General features: G+C 41.8%; 1 protein-coding gene across 7 annotated transcripts in view; it reads right to left on the bottom strand.

The window, feature by feature from the left end:
• Positions 1–18,048, bottom strand: part of elna (elastin a) — a 46,902-nt gene extending 28,854 nt beyond the window's left edge. For all 7 annotated transcript variants that reach the window (XM_066695361.1, XM_066695364.1, XM_066695362.1 and 4 more), the window contains exons 1-5: positions 17,733–18,048; positions 4,728–4,793; positions 4,407–4,445; positions 4,072–4,128; positions 3,703–3,735 (exon numbers count right to left, since the gene is read on the bottom strand). In XM_066695361.1, coding sequence (XP_066551458.1) covers positions 3,703–3,735; positions 4,072–4,128; positions 4,407–4,445; positions 4,728–4,793; positions 17,733–17,808 — 271 coding nt within the window. In that variant the 5' untranslated portion in view covers positions 17,809–18,048. The remainder of the gene's footprint in view (positions 1–3,702; positions 3,736–4,071; positions 4,129–4,406; positions 4,446–4,727; positions 4,794–17,732) is intronic.
• Positions 18,049–21,343: the final 3,295 nt, after the last annotated feature.

Genomic DNA, 21,343 nt, shown 5'->3' with positions numbered 1-21,343 from the left:
TCACATATCATAGAAAACAAATTGAAAACCACAATTTTCTTATCCTTAATAGGAGAGAGATAAGCGACTCCCCCTCGGCTCAGTGTTTTTTTTCATCATGGGCCAAAGAAATTCCAGGACAACCCGGCACTGATCTTTCACTCACGGCTTTCCGTGCCGTTCCTGGAAGCTTCTCGCATTTATAAGAGTTTACTTTACTCTGGCAGAGAGATGGGGCTCAAATACCTGCTCGTTTACTGCGATTATTTATTGTGTGTTGAGCAAAGCTATGGCACAAATCATGTGCCGAAAATTTCAATAAGAGAGCCGAGGTCAGCCGAATATGCGGCTGGTGATCAGCAGAACAGAGCCCATATGGCGCACACATGCACAGTGTTTGTCAGTCCTGGCAAAGCGGAGCTGAGAAATGATACTACCATGAGAGAGTCAGAGTCAAATATACATATACATTATCTTAATTAAATATAATTATTCCGTTCATGCACTCAAATGCTAACCCCCCCCCACATACACACACACACCAGAAAAAACTGGCACAGACTTATGCATCTTGCGGAGGAGTAACAATCTTGTTGAAAACAATCATGCACGACAGCAACTCTCTTGGAATGAAGTGAAGAAAGAGCCCATTGTGAAATTACACATTAGAGCTAATCAACAGACCCGTGTGTTTGTGTTTGTGTGTGAGTGTGTGTGTGTGAGAGGAGAGGGGAGTTGGAGAATAAACTCTCTTCTTCTGCCACAATCGGATCACAACGTCTGCCGGCAGTTTGTCTACGAACCACTGCTGTATTAAAATGTGTCTTGATATCATTTAGCTCTGCTACTAAATCACATTTTGAATCTGAATGCTGAACCATTAAGAGCTTCGTATTGCCAAGAAAGCCTATTTCTCTGTATCCCATGGCATTTTCTCAGGAGGGTACCTGCCCCATTTGAAAGCCTGAACCCCAACCCTAATAAACAGCGAAATGTCAAGCTCATAGAAACCCACAGCTGATTGAGTTCACTTAGAAAAGCAACCCTAATCCTCATGAAAGACTAGGCTTAATGTGAACTCCTCATTATTCCAGTATTTTTTTCTTGTGCATAATAGCTTCTTAATATTCGGTTGGATTTAAAGCATCAAGCAGCAGAAGCATCACAATCCAGAACCTGTGGCGTCTCATCAGCCACGTACAAAGTGCCCTGAGCCACAATGGAGCCAATTTTATATGCAGAATGTGAGACCTTGGTCTGTCATATCTGATAACTGCAGACTCCTGGGAAATTAATCCCTGGAATCAGGCGGTCGTCCTCACCGGCGTCTATCTGCCGTTTCTTGGGGCGATGTGTCACATTCTAGCAACTCCATTGCTTTGTTTTTTTCATCCTTTTCTCACAAAACATCAGGAACCAATTAAGAACTGGTAAGAGGTCAACTGTTCTCGTTTCCCAGAAGCCTCATCCATGCCTTAAAGAACAGAGACAACTTTTCTGTAAATAAATAATAAGAAAATAACCTTTTCCATTTATGCATTTTGGCAGAGAACCAGAACAGCTACTTTGCCTTTAAGCATTTTCAACAGCTGGCGATATTCTGAGTGGTATCATCTTTATTGCAATGAAGCATTGCAGCAGCAAAGAAACGGTTCACCAGTACAGTGAGTGTTTACCGGGTTTGCCGGGAGCCAAAACCACGCTTCACCTTCACAGCTGCTTATAATCAGCCACTAATTTGATCTGCAAGGTGGACGTTGCAGAAGCAAAATCTTTTCGAGGCTGATGTCGTAACGTTTATATAGCAGTGTTTCTGTTTTTCAATGATGTGGTCAAAAGACAAAGCGTCTTTGTATTTGTTTGGTATGAAGTATTCATTTTAAAGACGGAGGAATTTCAAACACTGGCCTCTGGGGCTCAATTTATTTTATTAGATTTTTTTTACATGTTTTAATTTTGAAGGGTAATGAGCTCATAATGCCTAATCCCAATTACATGCATTTCTGTTTCTGATTTTGTCTTGTTTATATGAATATATTGCCCAACTTGCATCAGTGTAGAACTGCAATGGGGGCTGGCAGGTGTGTAGATTTCGGCTATAAAATGTATATGGAAATCCTAAATTTGTTTTACCCATGCAAAAGGGACACAACACAAACATGCAAATTCCTAAACATTAATTCAAATGATCAGGATACACCAAAGCCAAGGCAAAAATACACCTAAAGATAATTGTATATAATTCAACTTTTTGTAGCAGGAAAATGTTTTAGATACTCCACATCAAATGAGCTTTAATTTTTGCCTCTCACTCCCAGATTAGACTCAAATGATCTCCCTATGATACAGGTATGGATTCCAAGAGATTGAGAAGAACAAGGTCAACCATCATCCCTTGGCTAAGCTAGACCAAGGCCGACACCACAAGCTCAGTTTGGACATCTGAGCCCTATGGATGTTTATTTCTGTTGGTGGAGCTCTGAACGATATAAAACAGTTTAGACACAAAAAACCTGATTCTGATCAAAATAATTCTGCCGATTGTCTCACACAAACCACAATCCCTCTGTAGACTGGAAGCTCTCAGACATGACAGTCTGGGTCCGGCTTAAAAATGCCTTCAGTTCCCTAAATAAACTCCAACAGCCAAATCCAGCGGTTAGAGAAACTGGGCATCGCTCTCGGGAACCACAATGCACTTCACCGTCCCGAGCCAAAATCAACGCAGATTGAGTATCTGACTTCAGACAGCCTTGCCCCCATACTCCTAAATTGCTTTCTTAAACTCGATGACTGATTAAATACAATAATAAAATGTAATTAGGAGAAGAAAAAAAGTAAATGTAAATAACCCCGAATGTTATCTGGAAGAGCTGCCTTTATTGCTTTCCTTATCTCCCCAAACACTTAACCGTGGCCCTTATCAAATCGGCACTGGTGTAGGAAATGACATAATGGCCCAGGCGTTTTAATGTACTGATTCTACATGCATAGAAAGGCCATAAAACAATGTTTACAGTACAGCTTTGGCCCGAGACCCAAGGAGAACGTGCAAGCCGAGGTTTCCAGTCATTGTATGGTCCGCTGTTAGAATAACACTCATCAGGCGGCGCGGGACCATTGTTCAGAGGGTGTTGAAGTGGGTGCCCACTGAGACCGTCATTGCCGAGATAAGGGGGCCGGAGTGAAATGATCGGGTCTCCCTTTTCTGCAGGTTCAAACCCAAACAGGATGTCCTGGATTTGAGCCAAGTCCCACTACCCAGCAACTAGGAAAACAACCACCGGACTAGGAGAATTCGAAAGGCAGACTAGGGGGTTGCCCTCAGATAACTGCCCTGTCCAAATATACCAAATATACCACTATTGAGGCATCTAGTTTTAAATCCCATAATATAGCTGTAGACCCTTCAGCGCGAGGCTGGGAGGCACATTGATACTGAAGACACAATCTGAAGTCCAGTCTTCAATGGACACTAAGATCTGGTGTTTTTTCCAAACCCCACAAGTCCCTAACATCTTCATGTAGCATAAATTGTTCTGGGTGCAGAGTTTGAGTATAACAAATAAAAAGAAGACAATGATGTAGTTGAGAGGTGTCTACAGTACAGCTGTTGAATGTCTATAAAGTGCCTCATCCAAACACCTCTCTCTTGGTGCCTGTGTCTCATGTCTTCAGATACTGAGGGAGGTGAGGAGAAAGGCCGAAGAGAGAAGGACCTACCTGCAGGTTTCTGGGGTTTCCCGACACCTCCTACTGCAACAAAACAGACGAGAACATGTTACACAAAGGAAGTGCATGCCTACATTACATTTATAACAAAGATGGTGGTGTGAGCGAACAAAGATCTGTCCTTGCTTTCAAACGCTGGCTTTTCAAACGTTAGGACACTTTCTTCAGTGGGGTTTGACTGTGAAATCGAGAGTCCTCTACCAGAAGGGAAGACAGGCTATATAGCGGATCCCTGAGTATTCAGCATCATCAGGATGTTCTTTGTGGCAAATTAAAGGACAGTTAATCCTGTCTAAGGGGCTTCATGAATGATTTTCAGACAGTGACATGGCTGATAAATGAAGAGCAATGTGTGTTTACCTGCTCCTCCAGCTCCCAGACCCCCGACTCCTACACCTGCCTGGCCACCATAGCCCCCTGCAGACAGAAGGTCAGTCAGTCAGTGAGGGCACATTATTATTATTATTATGTTGATTTTTATTTCCATTTAATTTGGGTTTTTTTTAGAATCAAAAGTATTTAGCCTTTTTTTATGATCACATTCAAATTCTGCATTATTTTGGTTACAATCAGTTGCTCAGATTCAATGGGGGATTTGTGCATGTAATATTAAGGAATAAAAAGATTATGAAGGCATCTAAAGAGTGAAAATTAAATAAATGACAGGGACAGGGAAATGAATGCTCAATACTCACCTCCAGCTTTAGCTGGCTTGTATCCTGGGATGACACCCCCTGTTGGGATAAAAACAGCCCTGTTAATGGCCGGTCCGTGAGCAAAACACAGTCTCTGATACCAGGAGCTGAAACCTTGGACAGAGCACTGAACAATGGAGTTAATAAGCTGCCACAGAATACTTTGTATTCATGAGTAAATTGGAACAACAACAACAACAACAACAACGACAATAGAATTGAAAGCCTTTCGGGTGGGACAATGCGAGGAAGGGGCGGATATTGAGAGATCTTTCCAATGGAGTTAGGAAATCCAGAAGGACCACAGTCTGGGGGTCTTACCTTGGTAGGGGCCTCCAACTCCGGCACCGGTACCACCACCACCCACTCCAGCAGGCAGGTAGACTCCTGAAACAGAACAAAGCATAGATGACAGGATGCGGCAAAGTCAGTCTGGTCTCCATGGTGTAGGAGGCAGGCGGTCTATGCGTGTTGCTGGACAGAGGGAGGTGGTTTGCAATGACAAATACGGCACGGTCCGAGAGTGTGGATTTATGTGGGAATGATTCTCTTGGGAGGTACCGTCCTGTTATACACAATACGCCTCCGACCAGCACTCTTCAGCTGCATACACTTTTATTGAAACATTTATCTGAACTGTGGACTATCTAATGCTTTTGGATCCCCCCCCCATTCCATCTCAGTAACAGATGACATTAATTCTGTCCAGTGCAGCTCAATTACATGTAGATTTCTGCAGTTAAGTGCGGTTAAGGATTCTGCTCATAAAAAAACAACCGTAAAATCACAAAGTGCAATAACCTTAATCTCTCTCTACCAGGGTTGCTGAGATTCTGCCAGTAAGTCCCCAGTGGTGAACGAGCAAACTGATTATTAAAACATGTGTAAGAGAGCAACCTGCTTTATGTCAAAGCAGCGCTAACCGTAATGGTGACGGAAATGAATGGGCTTCATAAGCGAAACAGGGCCAATTCATCTAAACCTTATGCTGACCCCTGTTTACGTTTGTTTCCAAACATCGGGGAAGATGTCCGTTCTTTCCCCCAGACTAGGATTGCAATATGGTTCAAAGACAACATCCTTTCCGCTATCCAGGGCAGCGAGACCCAGGGCCGCCCGCAGCTGGGATGCACAGAGTTTCGTAAGTAAGCTGTCAAGGGCACTCAGCGGGGAAATAAGCAAGAACATGTGGCTGAAACCAGAGTCCCAACCCGAGAGAAGTTAAATGTGCTAAAGGGATTAGAGAAAAATTAAGTCTGTGTGGGAGGACGGCTTATGTAGCATGGCAGAGCAACAGGAACATGACATGCCCCAGGGTGAACATGAACGGTCGCTTATAACAGGATTAGGTGTCAAGGTGGAAGCGCTGCCGATTCGATTTACCTACAGATTTCCTGGTTGATGCATCTGGGGAAGTCAACAGCCATGGAATATCTCAACCCAAAGAGCAAGCAGTAGCATACCTGCCATGTGTTGTTACCTATTTAACATTTTATATAAGTCGATCTCCTTGGACGTACTGGAACCCCTGGAATGGTGTGGCATCTTTGAACCCTTCCAGAAGAAACACTAGAGCAAAAATACACCAAATGTGTTGGCTTTTCTGTGCACTATGACTTCATGCATCATAATTTCTATGTTATGAGTTCATGGATGTTAGCAATAATAATAAACCTAAGCACTGAGAGTTATAGTTGCACTTAAACAGCTGTAGTAACATGTAAGGGGAGTATGATGCTCTATTTCTTTGGAGAGCTTGCTTTGCGGGAGATTGTTTGTGAATGTACACAAGAAACTGGGAAATGAGAAACAGGACAGTGACGACTGAACGAGAATATGGATACATGATTCCTGGTCAAGACTTTGATCCACCCACTAATTGTAAATGACAGCTTAGTACTTTACGGCAGGATTTTTAATGAGGAAAATTTCTAGTCTTCTAGTCTTTAGTCTTGACAGTGGCTCTTGTTTAATTACAAAGATTGGTTTAATCTCTCCACACTGGTGCTAAATTGGAGATAAGCATCTCAATGATTACATTAATAAAATATAATGTCAAGATCTGAAAAAGTCAGTCGAATGGCAGGTGAATATCTTATAAGCCGTGTAGTTTGTAGAGGTCAGATTGTTCAATAACATGTGACCTCAATGTGTTTAACAAATTAACACCAACACATCTTCAGCAGGGATGTTTGAAACGGTTTCTCATTCTGACGACAAAGGGAGTTCTGAATATCTCAGGATCCTTAAATGCAGCAAAATCCCTCACTTCACAGAAAGCCGACACAAGACGTCAGAATAAAGCATGTTTGGTCACCATGATAGAATGAAAATGCACTGACCTTACAAAGGTACTTTCTTGCGGCAAATTGCAGCACCACTGCACAACACCAATAACACACCTGCCACAATAACCGTACAAACAAAACCCTCGCCAAAACCAAAGGCCATGCTCAACCTGAAGCGATGCGTGAAACTACAAGCTACCCTGAACCTAAAAGAAGCCTAAGCACACAGGTTATTCTAATCCTATCCATAAATTCATAAATTCTGAAGCACTTTTCCATGGCCAGATTGCTATTGACCTGATCCACCGAAGACATCCCCTCACCTCCCCCATTTTGTGGAGAGGGACTCGTCTGAACCGGGCACTAGTAGCTGAATAAGATACTGCTGGTGCCGCCAGTGTTGCAGCTGAGAAAGCAGACACAGGATGGTACGATTGTTCTGCTTCTCTCAGTAAAGCAGCGGCACAGCCCAGAATCAAAGCGAGTATTTCCTGTCTGCTACTCGACAGGGCTATTGGAAGAAATACCACCCGTTCTTTCCTCCCTCCGATCCAAAGACACTTTCACTGCCACGGAGGCGGCGGTCGACACAATAGTGATGCTTTATGAACACATGGTCAGACACACACACACACACACAATGGCTGTTTGTTAGCTGTTTGGAGAGTAAGAGCTTTTGACAGATGAATTATGTTGACCGTATAATTTCATTTTAATCTGTTTATGTGTAAAACATTATTTTATTTTGGTGCTAAGCATATCATGATTGTGATTATGAATATTATTACATGTTCTCTGTTTTCTTCCCTGGGTCCCTGTTCTTCCCTTTGGTCAATTTCTCAGCTGCAGATTATTATGATCCACGCCTGCTGTGCTTAAACCCCAGACCCGGTGGGAAGACAGATTGATCGCAGGAGTATTATTCTCATTGTGTCACATGACGACAATGCTATATATCCAACAGCAAACAGTGCTAAATTAAGCTCAGTGAGAGAGAACAGACAACATAAGAATATATGTTCTATCACCCTCAAAGAAATCCCACAATGAAGATTTCACCCTAGTGTCGAATATGGTGTCGTGGCACAGCTCAGGAATTTCGCACCTTCCTGTAAGTGTCTCTGGAGGACAGATCTCCTTCCGGCCGTGTGGTGAGACTGCCAGCATTTCAGAAGGCCCCTTCAGAAACCATTTATTTTATTAGTCATGTATCTGGACAAAGAGCTATCTGTGTTTTCTGATGGCAACCCCTTTTGGATGGTCAATGTCTAACCGAGACAGTGTCTCGTGTTAGTTAGTGATAGCGAGACAGTGTCTTGAACGCTGGGTTCAGCAGAGTCTTATATCTTGTATCCTAGTAACCTGGTTAAATAATTCCCCTTAAACAAGCGTCGCATTTGCTGCCATAGAAAGCTCTCAGGGTCCAGAAATGTGGCCCCTGGCATATCTTACGTCAGGCCAGTTTTCACAGTGATAGACATTATATATTTGCACAGTTTAAAGTGTGTCAGCTGAGGTAAGAGACTGATACATTTGGGAGGCAATGCCACGACCCCTCCCTCCCCAGGCAGCTTCCTATCTCTCATCAGATCCTCGGCCCACATCTGCTGGGCAGAAGACATAAATGTCAAGTATGCAAAGTCAAATAAACACGAGACACAGCCCTTGCTGTTTGGAAGAAAAGGTGGAGTTTGGATTCTGTTCTCATCTGGGCAGCGTTTATCTGAGCTGTTGAAGCTCTTGGCAGAAGGAGAAACGTTAGCATTTGGATTTCCACCGAGTCTCTGGCTTCGGGAGATAAAAAGAAGGGAAAAAAGGCAAGACTGAAACATTCCTGTTAGAGCAAGACTCTGTGAAATACCACCTGCCCCGTAACAGGACAGGCTCTGTTCACAAACATGTCTGCTTATCCTTGCGGCCCATGTTTTGATCACCTGTCTTTCTTACACAAGCACGCCTGCCTGATCCCCGAAAAGGTCTCTGAATTAATCTTCTGAGCCTTTTTTCCTGTGAGGGCCACACAAACTATTCTGTGTAACACATGGAAACAGTTTCAACAGAAAAAAACTCATACTAGGAACGCTCTCAGGTTTAGGTTTTGCTTCGCTGTCTTTTCCACGTCTGAAAGGAACTAAGAAAACTCCACCAATCAACTTGGATTAAGCGAATCAAAGGGAGATGTGAGTGGAGATGTGTGATCCTCCACGATTGGAACGGCCTTGCGTTCTTTCCTTTCCCGGCTGGTGAGACAGTACTGAATAAACCGAACAACCGAAGCAGGCCACGAAACCCCAACGCTGTAGTGAAAATGTAGAAGCTCGCTGGTGACGGGGATATCGGATCGGAGGAGGTGAGAGGGGAGTCTCTGAGGTGGAAATAGACTTTCTAGACTTTCTGGGAATTAGGAGGATTTCCAAATGAAAGGACAGCACGAGGCACTAACCTGCAGTAACACATATTGTGATTGCTTTTAAAAACTGCTTCTTGAGCACTATGGAATATAGTACTCGACTGCAACAACTGTAGCCAGAGAAAATTAATTAGAATGAATTTTGCAATTAGTAAAGAAATTGCAATGTTATTATTGTTATAGAAGCTGACAGAATGATGAATTACGCTACAAATGTGAAAGATGTATATTACATCAACCAAATAACAAAAAAAATTACAAAAACGTGATCTGGATCACACAGCTCCAGTATTCAGCTTCACGTCGGCAGTACACTGCCTTTTCTCAAAATAAATATGCAATAATTCAAAACATCCTTTAAACATACCCAGCATACATAGGTTGATTGATGCCTTGAGTGCTGTGTTGATATCCGTGGACATAACAGCAGAGAGCAATTGATTTTCGCTCTCCTTCCCTGCAGGGTTAGGCAAGAGTTTGGGTTTGTCCAATGACTGGACTGTCTAGTCATCCTGAGGCACCGGCCCTTAACCGCGCTCCTGAAGACCTGGAGTCTGTTCATAAACTCTGCTCTGCTTTCCGTCTCTGCTGAGTGGATAGACTTTGGAACGGACCTTGCGTTTGTGAGTCTGTAGTTTTATTGTGTGTTGACAGTGCAGGCTGACTGATAAGTGGGGTTGATAGTGTTTTGCTTGGGAGGTCTTTCCCTACTGATCTTCAGAGGTGCTTGTTGAGGACCAATCTTTAAAGCTGTTGCTCAGCTTATAAATTTCCTCATTCAGAGTTCATTGATACCATTAATACATATTCAAATAGCACAAACACGAGGAAGGGTATATTTCTACGGGTAATCGTAGATATATGCACCTTCTGACACCTCATGGACCTGAGGAAGTAGCGGTCAGCAAGAAAAATAGTTCAGGAATTACTTGATTGCAGTTACTATTTCTCTTCCAAAAACATTGCTAGTCAGAACGCGGTACTGTCGAGGGTCTACAGATGTTAACTTTCATGGCAGTAAAGATTTATAAACCTCCTCCATGTCATTATCTTTCTTGGATGGGTTTTACAAAGTTTGCTCATTGCTGACCAGAGACATCAGAGCAGAAACTGCACAACAGAGCCAGATAATAATTGTCCATTCATGACATCGCTGACGAGAGAATCAATTCAATTCAATTCAACGAGATTCAATAAGAGTCCTAACTGGCATCGTCATCCTTCCTTTGCACTGACTGCCGATCAGATTGGCTGGATCTACTTGCCTGGTGTACAGCGAACGTAATCCCTTGCCTAATCTTTGGCACATGCTCGTCTGGGACAACAACGAAAAACAGATTTCATTTTGGCACCAGTGCCCGGCTGCCATGCTTGACCACTTATCCCAGAAGAACACTCAAGTCACGAGTGAAGAAAATCAAGAAATAAAGTAGTAAAAGGTAGTAGTAAAACGAAAACGAACAACCACAAAAGGTGAATATGAAACAAGGCAGAATAACTTTTGTGTAAATTAAAAGATCTTATTACTCATTAATTGTTTCACAGCTTGATAACTGTGTGCTTGAAATAGACAAATAGACGGAATGGAGGTGTTGGGAAAAACTTTTTTTTTATTGTCTTCTGCTCTGTATCGTAAGAACCGCCACGGCACTCAACATACGCCGCAGAGATCCCAAACACCTGACACCCGGTGCATTCGAACATGTGAAGTTTATGGGTTTCAACAGATAATTTCCCTGGCAACGCTGTCTCCTTGTTCCGCTTGCAACTGGATCTGTCCGGCTGCCAGAGATATTTCAGATCGGCCTAACAAATTTGTTAATGGCTTCCTCACTGAAATTAATAAATCGAGCAATAAATTCATACTGCGCAAACCAGACTCCATTCCTGCTGCTCCCTCTTGGCTGGGCCGACCACAGCGGGAGCAGGAGGCGTGCAGCTTCTAAGGAGACGCCGTGCTTTCATCTCCGCAAACATCGCTCATCTCTCTGCCCTAATTCATCACGGGACGAGGGCCGGCGATGGCAGTGCCAGGGAGTGACAATTGAGCTTGTGCCGGTGATCACATGTTTTACAAGCTTCATGTTGGTCAATAAAGTAATTTAGAGATATTGTGGAATGGAGTTCATTGTGCTGGTATATTTAATGCTCATAACCTTAGTGTTACAACTTCTGCATCAATAGACACACCTACTGTTAAAGTGACAGCAATCCGTTTGTTTGTTTAGCTTTATTGCCACAAAAACCTTAAGACAAGACAAACAACTTGGCCAACTTGGCCTCTCACATTGCAATATTTGATTGTGAGTTGACAGACAGACACACAGACAACAAACCATTTAGATCTACCAACTTTCATAGAAAAATAACAAACCACACTGAAAGGGCAGGCATTAAAGAGTTTGGAGAGATGTTAGATTGGCTCGAACACACTGTCCCAGACTGACTGACTATGCCAGTGCTTGAACTGCAGATAATCAGTCTGGGAATCCCCCAGAACACAATGTAATTTGTCATAACTCTGGCTAACGTTACAGGTGTGCCATCCGAGCTGGGATGACTTCACAGGCCTTCAACCGCAGCCAGCAGAAAGTAATTTGACAAAGTAATTAATGGATGAAATTCCTTGTGAAGAATTGGGATTTCTCTGGGAAAACCTTACATCACACTGCGTCTTGAAATGTTGTTTTTTTGGTCGTTAAATTATGACTTTGATCAATGAAGGCGTGTTATTTTAGTCTTATCTGTTTTTTTATTATGAATAGCTCAATCACAATGCTGTCTTTATTCCAGTTTACAATCCAGCATAAACTGCTGCTCTGAACCAGATTCCACTCTGCTGTACATGTTATGTCTAGACTACAACAGATTTGTTTAATGAGCAACAACAACAGAAAAATATAAAGTGCTGTATTAAGTTCTAAAATACAATTATTTTACTTGATAGGTACTTGACTCGTGACATTGTATTCCCTTTTACAGAACAGGTTGCAAAATGCACCTGGAAAGCCCTTAATACACACAGGAATGAAACAATTAAGGGTGCAAAAATAGTACAATAATGAAACGCCTAAGTTATAAACCACGAACCTATAGCCAGTTCCCTGGTGTTCATGGTTTTATTATCCCTACTCACAGCTTTTGGACTTAAAAATAAAGGTTGTACCTGGTCTGCAACCTCTGTACCTGGCATTATAAATTATAATTATACAACATAAATACATAAATAAAATCCACTTTGCACACAATAAAAAGGAATATGGAAAACTGGAAGAGATCATGATTATGTGATCTCTAACCGTATACATTTCTTTAAACATTTTTCATATTAATCACAGTAACTTAGCGATAGGGACCCTTGCCGAACATAAGCATTGTATTAAAAAGCATAAGCCATTAAAAAAAAAAGAAATCGAGCTGAATTAAGGCGAAAGATGAAAAGTGGAACAGATGCAGCCCAAGCCCTAAATGTGAACATCTGAGCCTTTTCAGCATCGGGACATTTTCCTCTCCATGCATCTATTTATACAAACCTTAGCTAGACAGTTACTATTGCCAAGTCTAAGCACCAGTCTTTAAAATCAATTGATATTGTTGTTTCTTCCCATAAAGCTATTCAGGTGAACCAGACAACCCCAGCTCTAGCAGTGTGTGTGTGTGTGTGTTTGCAAATCACAAACTAGGGCTGTTAAGTGACTTTTCATCAAGAGTGTTGATTTTTAATGCCTATGAATCTGGCACTTGACTGTTTACACGACATGCAAATGCGAAACATCTGCACTAAACCAAAGAAGATGTTTTATTCACACACTGGAGCGGGGCAGGTCTAAAAGTGAATTCCTCCTCTCGCACGGGACCTCGCTACCTACTCAGTTTGCAGAGGAAGGAATAAAAAGAAACAATAAAAATGAGATGGCCGATGCTTTCAAGTGAAATTGGAAATCTGCTTCACGGCGCGCCTCCAGATATGCAATGCCCAAGAGCACATGGGGCCGATCGTGAACTTCTGAGAAGCCAGGCTTGAGATCAAAGAGGATGTGGCACGATATCGACATCCTATAGTTCTCTGGGACACCCATATGGTGGAGAAATACCCCTCGGTATCGCACAAGAAGGGGGCTGGGGGTGGTTGCCTCTCTCTCCAACACAGATGACTACATTGTGAGTTTTTTAAGCAGTATTTGTACACCCTGGCCCTACCACAGACTTCTCACTTATTTCACCGAAACCCTAAAGGAAAATGAGACAATGGAGATATTAAGCTACATGTACAATTTTATAGTAACTTGAAATCACTATGTTTTGGGAGCTGAACTACAACTTAAAAGGTCTAATGAGATCTTTATTTTTGGTGTGTGTTTTATGAGCCTAGTTACAGTGAGGTTTCAATTAAGTAACTAAGATTTCAGCTGGAATGAAAACCAACAGACACAGAGGCAAAGGTGTGTTAGAAATATGTCTGGAACCAACCGTTTAATTTTCTCTGCAGCACTGAGAGAGAAACAAAAGCCCAAAAATCACCTGGGTTAACAAACCGTTAACCGCTGCTATAGAGAAGATTAAACAAGCTCTCTGTGCGCAGAGACAACAGCAGCAACACAGAGAAACTGAGGAGTGCATTGAGTTATGATACATGAATGTCAGGGGGAATCTGAGTAGGCAAGACCTGGCTAATGCTGAGGTCTGAAGAGAGAGAGAGTCTTTGTGGTTTGCAAGGGAAAGTATCAAAGTCATCTGCAGTTCAGGGATGAATTTAAAAAGACGGCATCAGCTCTCATTAGTTTAGGTCTGATTTTCTTAAAGACAGACAAAAATGCCGGAGTAAAAGACTTGTGGCTACATAGCAAAATTGATTCTGAAAGACACATAATCCTGGCCTCTTTAAAACCTCTTAAAGACCTTCAAGTGAGTTCACAGAGCGCCTGAAGACTGAAGGTGACGGACTGAGGACTTTTTAAATTGTGCTCTACCTCCGAGTGTGTAGCCACCCTGGCAAATTAAAATATTTTGCAATGAAGCACTCTTGCTACTATAAAAGGACAAACTATTCCATTGTTAAACAGCTGTCCGGAATGTGTGGTCACTGTAATACCTTAATAAATCTATCTGACACGATTAGAAAAATGCCAGGACTCGGTCAGAGCCGGTGAGAAACAGACACGTCGAAGGGGGGCCAGGTTGCGGGAGACATTATTTGGAGTGAAGAATGAACAATGCTCAGAGAGGTTTGGAGCCAGGACCAGCGATACATGGTTTCCAATTCATGTTGAAACAATGTGTTTCTCGTCCAAAGGAGGAGGAAAAAAAGAACAGAATGAAGAATGAGAAAAACCCACCAACAATAACACAGATGCAGCTCGTTCTCTTGCCGTAAATGTATTCTTTGTTAGCTGTAAACCATGTTACTCCATATGTCTGGTCTCTGGGGCCGTGTGCAATCACTACTTGATTGCTTTTTCGCCCCCTGCTCATTTCAGACTTGCTAATCCGAGCTGCACAAAAAGCAGCTAGGAGTATAAAACACACTAACTGTGGGGCAAAGAGCCAGATCTATGAACTAAACAGCCTTGCATGTGATACAATCTACAATAAACTATCCACCGGGGGATTGTGGGTAATTCTAGATGATATAGCCTCCTATGGTGGAAGCAGATTAACTGTTTTCCAGTGTCTATGAGTAGCAATTGTTCTTCCAGTCTGTCGAAAGCAGTTGTGCCTGAAAGCTGTGTGATCTGAATGTACAGGGATGGTGTAATCTATCTGTGTGAGCTTCCTGCAGGATCCCTCTCACAGGAGGACAGGAATCCCAAAAATGCCATGTGGGACACTTTGTTGTGGTAAACAAGTCCCCCCAGAACAGCACTTCAAACAGGGCAAGGGATGATTCAAATGTTAAGATACATTTCTTTACTGAGATCAATTTGTGAAGGTCTGTATTTCACCCCCATAATTGAGCCTCCCTATGAAACGCTTCTGTATAATTCTGACAAGGATCAGCAACTTCAAAATGGATCACACAGAGACAGGTGCCAAGGCGTATTCACCCCCAGTGAGAGGAGACTCAACGCAGCATTACTGTGTACCGTACAAGTGCACTAAAAGTTTATCGTGTCTCTATGTGAATCAAGGATACAAGAACCATTAGTCCTCTACACTTCTCCCACGCGATAAAAATCACAGAATCTCTTTTACATTTCTCTTATGCCAAATAAAAAAGTTTTTATCGTACATAAGCCTATAAATCTGCTGAATGTAATGCTGTTGTAAGAGTAACATTCTTTTTGGTTTTTAATGACTGGTGTCTATATATATATATATATATATATATATACACACACTGTAATGCATGTCTCTTTCACAAGACAAGAACTCTTTCCCTTTCCAGAAATCAACCCTGAAAAGATACCAAAGTAAAACAAGCGTCCCGAGGCAAGTGTGACCTGTTGTGTCTGAGGAATTGCAACGACAACTAAATCTCTTTCACACTGTTCTGTTCAAGATAGAAGTTTCCAGTTTTAACACTTTTATGTTTGATTTTCTTAACTCGTATTAAAAAAACAACATTGATTGTCAACACTTTTGACTGTAAAGCTGGATTTGCTCCCATATAACTCTGAGAGGTACAGATGTATCAAGATATGGGAGGCACTGATGACAGGAATGATGGCTTTCTTTTCACTTCAGTATGAATACAAAATAACAGCTTATCTGGGATTTGAGAAAATTACACAGTGCGGTGAAAGGTGGTGATAAGAGATGTCATGGATTGAAACATTTACATTGTTATGTTTATTTGTTATAAATAGAGACATTAAAACCATGATCTGGCTGAGTGCAGATAGAGTAGCCGGCCAAATGTTTGCTGTGTTAATTAGGTGAGCCGTAATGACTGAACACCAGTGACTTAGTGAGAGACCGATGTTGTGCCCATGGCAGATCTTACAAAAATAAACGTTGCCAGACAAACTGCATTATGAAAGACCTGCTGAGTAACTGCCGCAAAATGTGGCCGAAATCCGTCTGCATTCTGTGCGAGCGGCAGATGGGAGGAAGGAGCACATTAGAGGAATTATGGCTTTAATTATAACAAGTCACTCACAGAGACAATGAGCTCGAAAGCTGCAATTTGTTGGAACGCCATCAAAGTTTGCCAGAGAAGCTTTCACAGCTTTTTGTATCGACAGCGGACCGAGGAGAGAGAGTCACATTGGAGAAGGGATTCGGAAAATACTGTCATCCTCCTCAGTGGTGGATTTCATTAATTTATTGTGACTTCATTTCTGCAGGAATCCTTTTATTCACCACAGTCGTTGTTACTTTTGAAACTTCTGTGTCACTTATATTGTGAAGGATATGATCAATTGACTAATTAGCTGATGTAGTTTTGATGTACTGCACACTAAGGGAATCGTGGTTCATATTTATTAGGAATATATTGCTTTTATTTGCATTCCCACATGCATACATACATATGTACATTTAATTTATTGATTTATGTATTGTTATTATAATTATTCAAGTAATAACACATTAAGTATTAATTTAATAAAATCTTTCTCCTTTCTTTTCTAACACTGAGAAACAAGATTAAAAACTAGAGATGGTATCTTTGTACAGTTTAGCATCCTTATACTGTAAGAAAACAAGTCTGGCAGGTGTAACTTTTATCATAAACACTTTGCAATTCAAAGATCTCTAGAAAAACACTGGATACTTTTAAAGGAGATCAATGTTTTCAGTTTAATTACTTTAAACCAATAATTCTAAAATCAAACTACCAAGAAACACATTTGAATATTTTTCTCATTCATTAAGAAAAAGGATGTAGATCTTTACTTTCAGAAAACAAAATATTTTATTTTAAATAATATAATTTTGAAAATATATGGGTAACATTTATTTATTAGTTATCATTTATGCAAAAAACTAATTGAAACAAAACTGTTGTGGGAGCAGCCGAAACATTTTTATTTCAAGTCTTTATTACGAATGATGAAACACATCTTATAAAGGTTTATTGATCATTTATAAATGGAATTATTAATAGTTCCTAACTGTTTTATAAACTATTTAACAATCATTTATTAATGTAATATAAAGTGTTACCAATATATGTATGAGTATATTCTTGCTCTACAGCTTTAATATTAACTCTCATTGCTATAAATCCTCATAAAACTAAAACCTATATTGACAATAAAATGCCAAGTGCTTTAAATAATTTTATAATAACCACAAAAGCTGTCAGCAAGCCGAAACACAATTAGGAACGGCGACGGCGATGTTCTCAGTGGGTCGATGTGCCAAAGCAAACCTCAAAGGGTTGTTTAACAAGCGGAGAGTGATACCGTCTGAAAGGTGGCACTTAAATGCAATGACAGTAACGAGGCAATCTGCGTTACACGGGGTCCTGCTCTGTCAGGGAAGCTCTGGCTGCAGAAAGCTGAGCCTCCGGTAGATGGATGTGAAACAGACAAACTGAACCCGAGATCCAAAGCAGAGCAGAGAGTATCGTTCGAGAACAGAGACGCGGCACCTGACCACAGAGCACAGAGTCAACGGGCCACAGCTGATCACTCCTGGAAAAACATTTATTAACGAAAAAAGCAAGAAAAGATGTTGACCTACCTCCCTGAAGTGAGGGTCCATGCAGCGCTAGGAAGAGGAATCCTTGAAGGAGGGATACAACCTTTCTGCCCGCCATCTCGCTCCAAAATGCCCCAGTCCTCTCTCAATCTGCTGGTTTTATCCTCGGCAAAGCTAATTACCACTCACCCCAAGTCTTCAGGAAAAAAAAAAAAAGCAAGAAAAAAAACTGTAGAAAAGATACTGGACACTACGTAATTAAGAAAAGGGCGAAGACTTCTGGTTCAATGGATCATTTCACTTTTTTTTTTCCCCCTATGTCTGGGGTTGCTGTTTTTATTCTGGTCACTCCTGCCAACAGTGCGGAGCGCGCTGCCAAAACGAGCGAGAGCCCCCCCCTGCCCTCCCCGCCATTCCCACAGCCAACCCCCCACCTCCTCCATCCAAAGGGAGCGACCGTCTGCCAGATATTTGCATGGATTCTGGAGGGATTTTTTTTTGTTTTTAAGTAAAAGAAAAGGGAAACTAAACAAGCCAGATAAGGCAATTACTTTTTTTTTCTGTTAAGATTGCCTTCCTATTTTAGCCAACAGAGCAGTCTGTCTGTTTTAAATACAGCACATTACTCCCGATGCAGTTATGCTTTCTGAGGGAGACAGAGCTTTTCTGAGATACAAGCTTTGAACGGTACGGAGCTTGTCAATCAAATTGAGTGTGTATGGATGTCTTCAAATCACACCCTCCTTTTACAAGCAAAGGGAAAAAGCCGAGCGTTGCATCAGCGCACAAACCTCAGGGACACAGACCGATAACGACGGCAACAGAACGACAAGACCACAGAACCTCACCTCAGCCTTTAATGAGCCCCAGCCTTTTAAACAGTGTTGTCAATCAACAGGAACATGCATAACGTGCTGCTGTAACCACAAAGATGTATTTTCGACCGACACTGACAGACCTACGCACCAAACACATCTGCTTGCTCACAGCCTCAGAGTAGGACACGGCAGTTTTGCCAGAGGGCTGTTAATCCCACTACAGCCCGGAGGAACAGGGGAACGCAAGACTTCAGCTGCCATGGTAACGAGAGCACCAGACTGACACGGAGCATCACTGCAGCTCCACGGTCTGCTTGCACGCCATGGTTGGTTGGTTGTGCCACATCCACCTGAGGTCAACTGGTTCATATCCTATGCTGGTCAAAGAAGTATAGTGCTAAAGGTCAATTCCCAGTGTGATCCATCAGCTGGGAACACATTCCCAGAATATTTTCTCAGAGCCGTGATCAATACCTGAGGGATCTCTGTCGCTGGACGCCAGTTCTCTTCTCACAATGCTGAAGGTCCTGGTTCGAGCTCCTCAGCTGCTGCTGCTGCAGGACGAATGTCATTCTGCTCGTGCTCAGAATAGTTCCTTAATGGGAACTGGCACTTTACCACCATGGCCCTGGAAATACAGAAGAGAACTGGAGTTCTACATGTCCCCAGTCAATAAATGTGAATAATAAGATCACATTCTTGTATCAGACCACATGTAAACAGTCTCAAACAGCCCCTAGCCAAGAGTCATCCCACATACCTCCTGCACATGTGGTTCACCCTAAACACGGGGACCTGTTCTCTTTCCGCACGGTAAACCACTGATGTGACCAAACACGCTCTTGGATACATGGCTGATTGTACATGAATCGAGGGGCAGCAGATTCATTGTGATATCTCTGCCTGTTCGATGGTGGTGGAAATGAACAAGGCCGAGTCACGCCATCTCCTTTACAGCTGTGACATCCTTCATTAACTTTACACTTCCTCTCCACATACCCCATCCAAGCCTCTCGTAGCTTCCAAGCGGTTTCTTCACCGTGGTCATGTGGTTCCTTCAAGCACGAGCATGAGTTTTAGATGACTTTTTAATGGTTGCTTGGCTTCCTCCAGCTTTTTGTGGTCAACTTTTTCCTTTGAAGGAAAATATGCTTTAAAGGGAGATGGAATTGCATGCCTCATGTATACGATATGAGCATCGCAAACGCACACTGTGGGGCTGTAACCTTGCAGCATCCATTCAATAGAGTTTGAGGGAAAGATCTTCAAACAGTACAGAACAGGTTCACTGAAGCCCACACGTCAATCCTTTTAGTTTCTGACAGCCTCGGCCTCAGGAAATGATAAATGTGTCGCTTTAAATCAGGGGAATGACTCTAGACAAAGACAGTACTGAACATACCATGATTGATGTACTTATTACTTCTTCAATGGGCTGACCCTATATCCAAGGGGCTCTCACAATCAATAACACAATAATGTATCAAATAAAATCAAAAACAACAATAGAATACAACAATGCTATCAGTTACAGATTGAATAATAAATAACCAATACAGAAATGCAAGGTTTTATTACCATTATAACAGAGAATGGTGTCATAGAAGCCTTTAAAATGTTTGTCTTTGGGGCAACAGAAGATGAGTTGTAATTGGCAATATAATTAATAAAATGGAGACTTGTCACAGACTAAGCCATTGAAATGACAGTCACTTTTATTGTCCAACATACTTCCAGAAACAACACACAATCAAGCTGGTCTGTGACTCTCGAAAAGGAAAATAATTTGGTTGGGTTTCAATCAGTTTTCCTTGGCACTATAGCTGACCTTGAACCTAAAAATACCACCGTTCTGTTTCTGTATGGGAACATATATTTCATTTATTGAGTCTCCCACCCATGACGGCATTCTCGTACCGACACGAATCCCAAAGTCTTACGATGGTCGGTAATCCCTGCACTCTACAGCGCTGTTAATTAGTGATTAGTGAAAGTACAATATTGTGTGGCTGAAGAATGACCCTTTTAAAAACAGCTGGTTTGCACATTGATAAGGGCCAATGCCCGGCACCTGATTAGTAGATAGAGTGAATAATAACAATCATTTCTTCAGAAGAATGAGTTCCTTCCTACAGATTAGTGTTGAGTCATCAATTCAAATCCCAGCATCTTAATCTTTCAACTTGAAGTGTCCAGCATCAATCAAATCTATTCCCAGAAGACATTAGTTTTAAGCAGCTTTAATTGGTTGCATTAAAAATATGGAAAAAAGTGAGCGGGTTAAATAGGATGTGTCAGTAAACAAGGGAACTGGGACGCCAGCACTGATAACTGCCTGTTTTCCGGGGAGTTTGGGGGGGTAACCACACGACCTTTAAATTCTTGGCAGCATTGAGTGTTATGTTACTAAATCATCTGTTTTTAAAAAACTCAAAAACTAAGTGTTGTTTTTTATACTCTGTCACTGTAAACAGATGCTTAACATATATGTGATGCATTGCTTTGCACAGTGGCAAACTAATAGAACACAGCTGTAATAAGAAACTTTGAATGTGTCTGTAAACACAACGTACAGAAAAAGCAAATATATCTGGGTGACAACCTTGTTGGAACTGTCACAGAGGTCTGGACAGCGCAGTCACGTTGCGTGTCAGAGCAGTGGATTTAATAGGTATCATGTACAGACGGGTGACAAATTAAAGGAAAAAACTGAATAAATGAGTGGAGGAACATAACGAATGCAGATGCCTCCAAACAGGTGTACTGCATGATACAATTAAGCAATTAACATCCCATCATGCTCTGTGGCATGTATACAAATTCTGAGCAGGCCCA

This window comes from Amia ocellicauda, chromosome 22 (assembly GCF_036373705.1).
Source record: "Amia ocellicauda isolate fAmiCal2 chromosome 22, fAmiCal2.hap1, whole genome shotgun sequence".
Classification (NCBI taxonomy): Eukaryota; Metazoa; Chordata; class Actinopteri; order Amiiformes; family Amiidae; genus Amia; species Amia ocellicauda.
The sequence above is the reverse complement of the archived record's forward strand: the minus strand, read 5'-3'. Positions and strand labels throughout refer to the sequence as shown.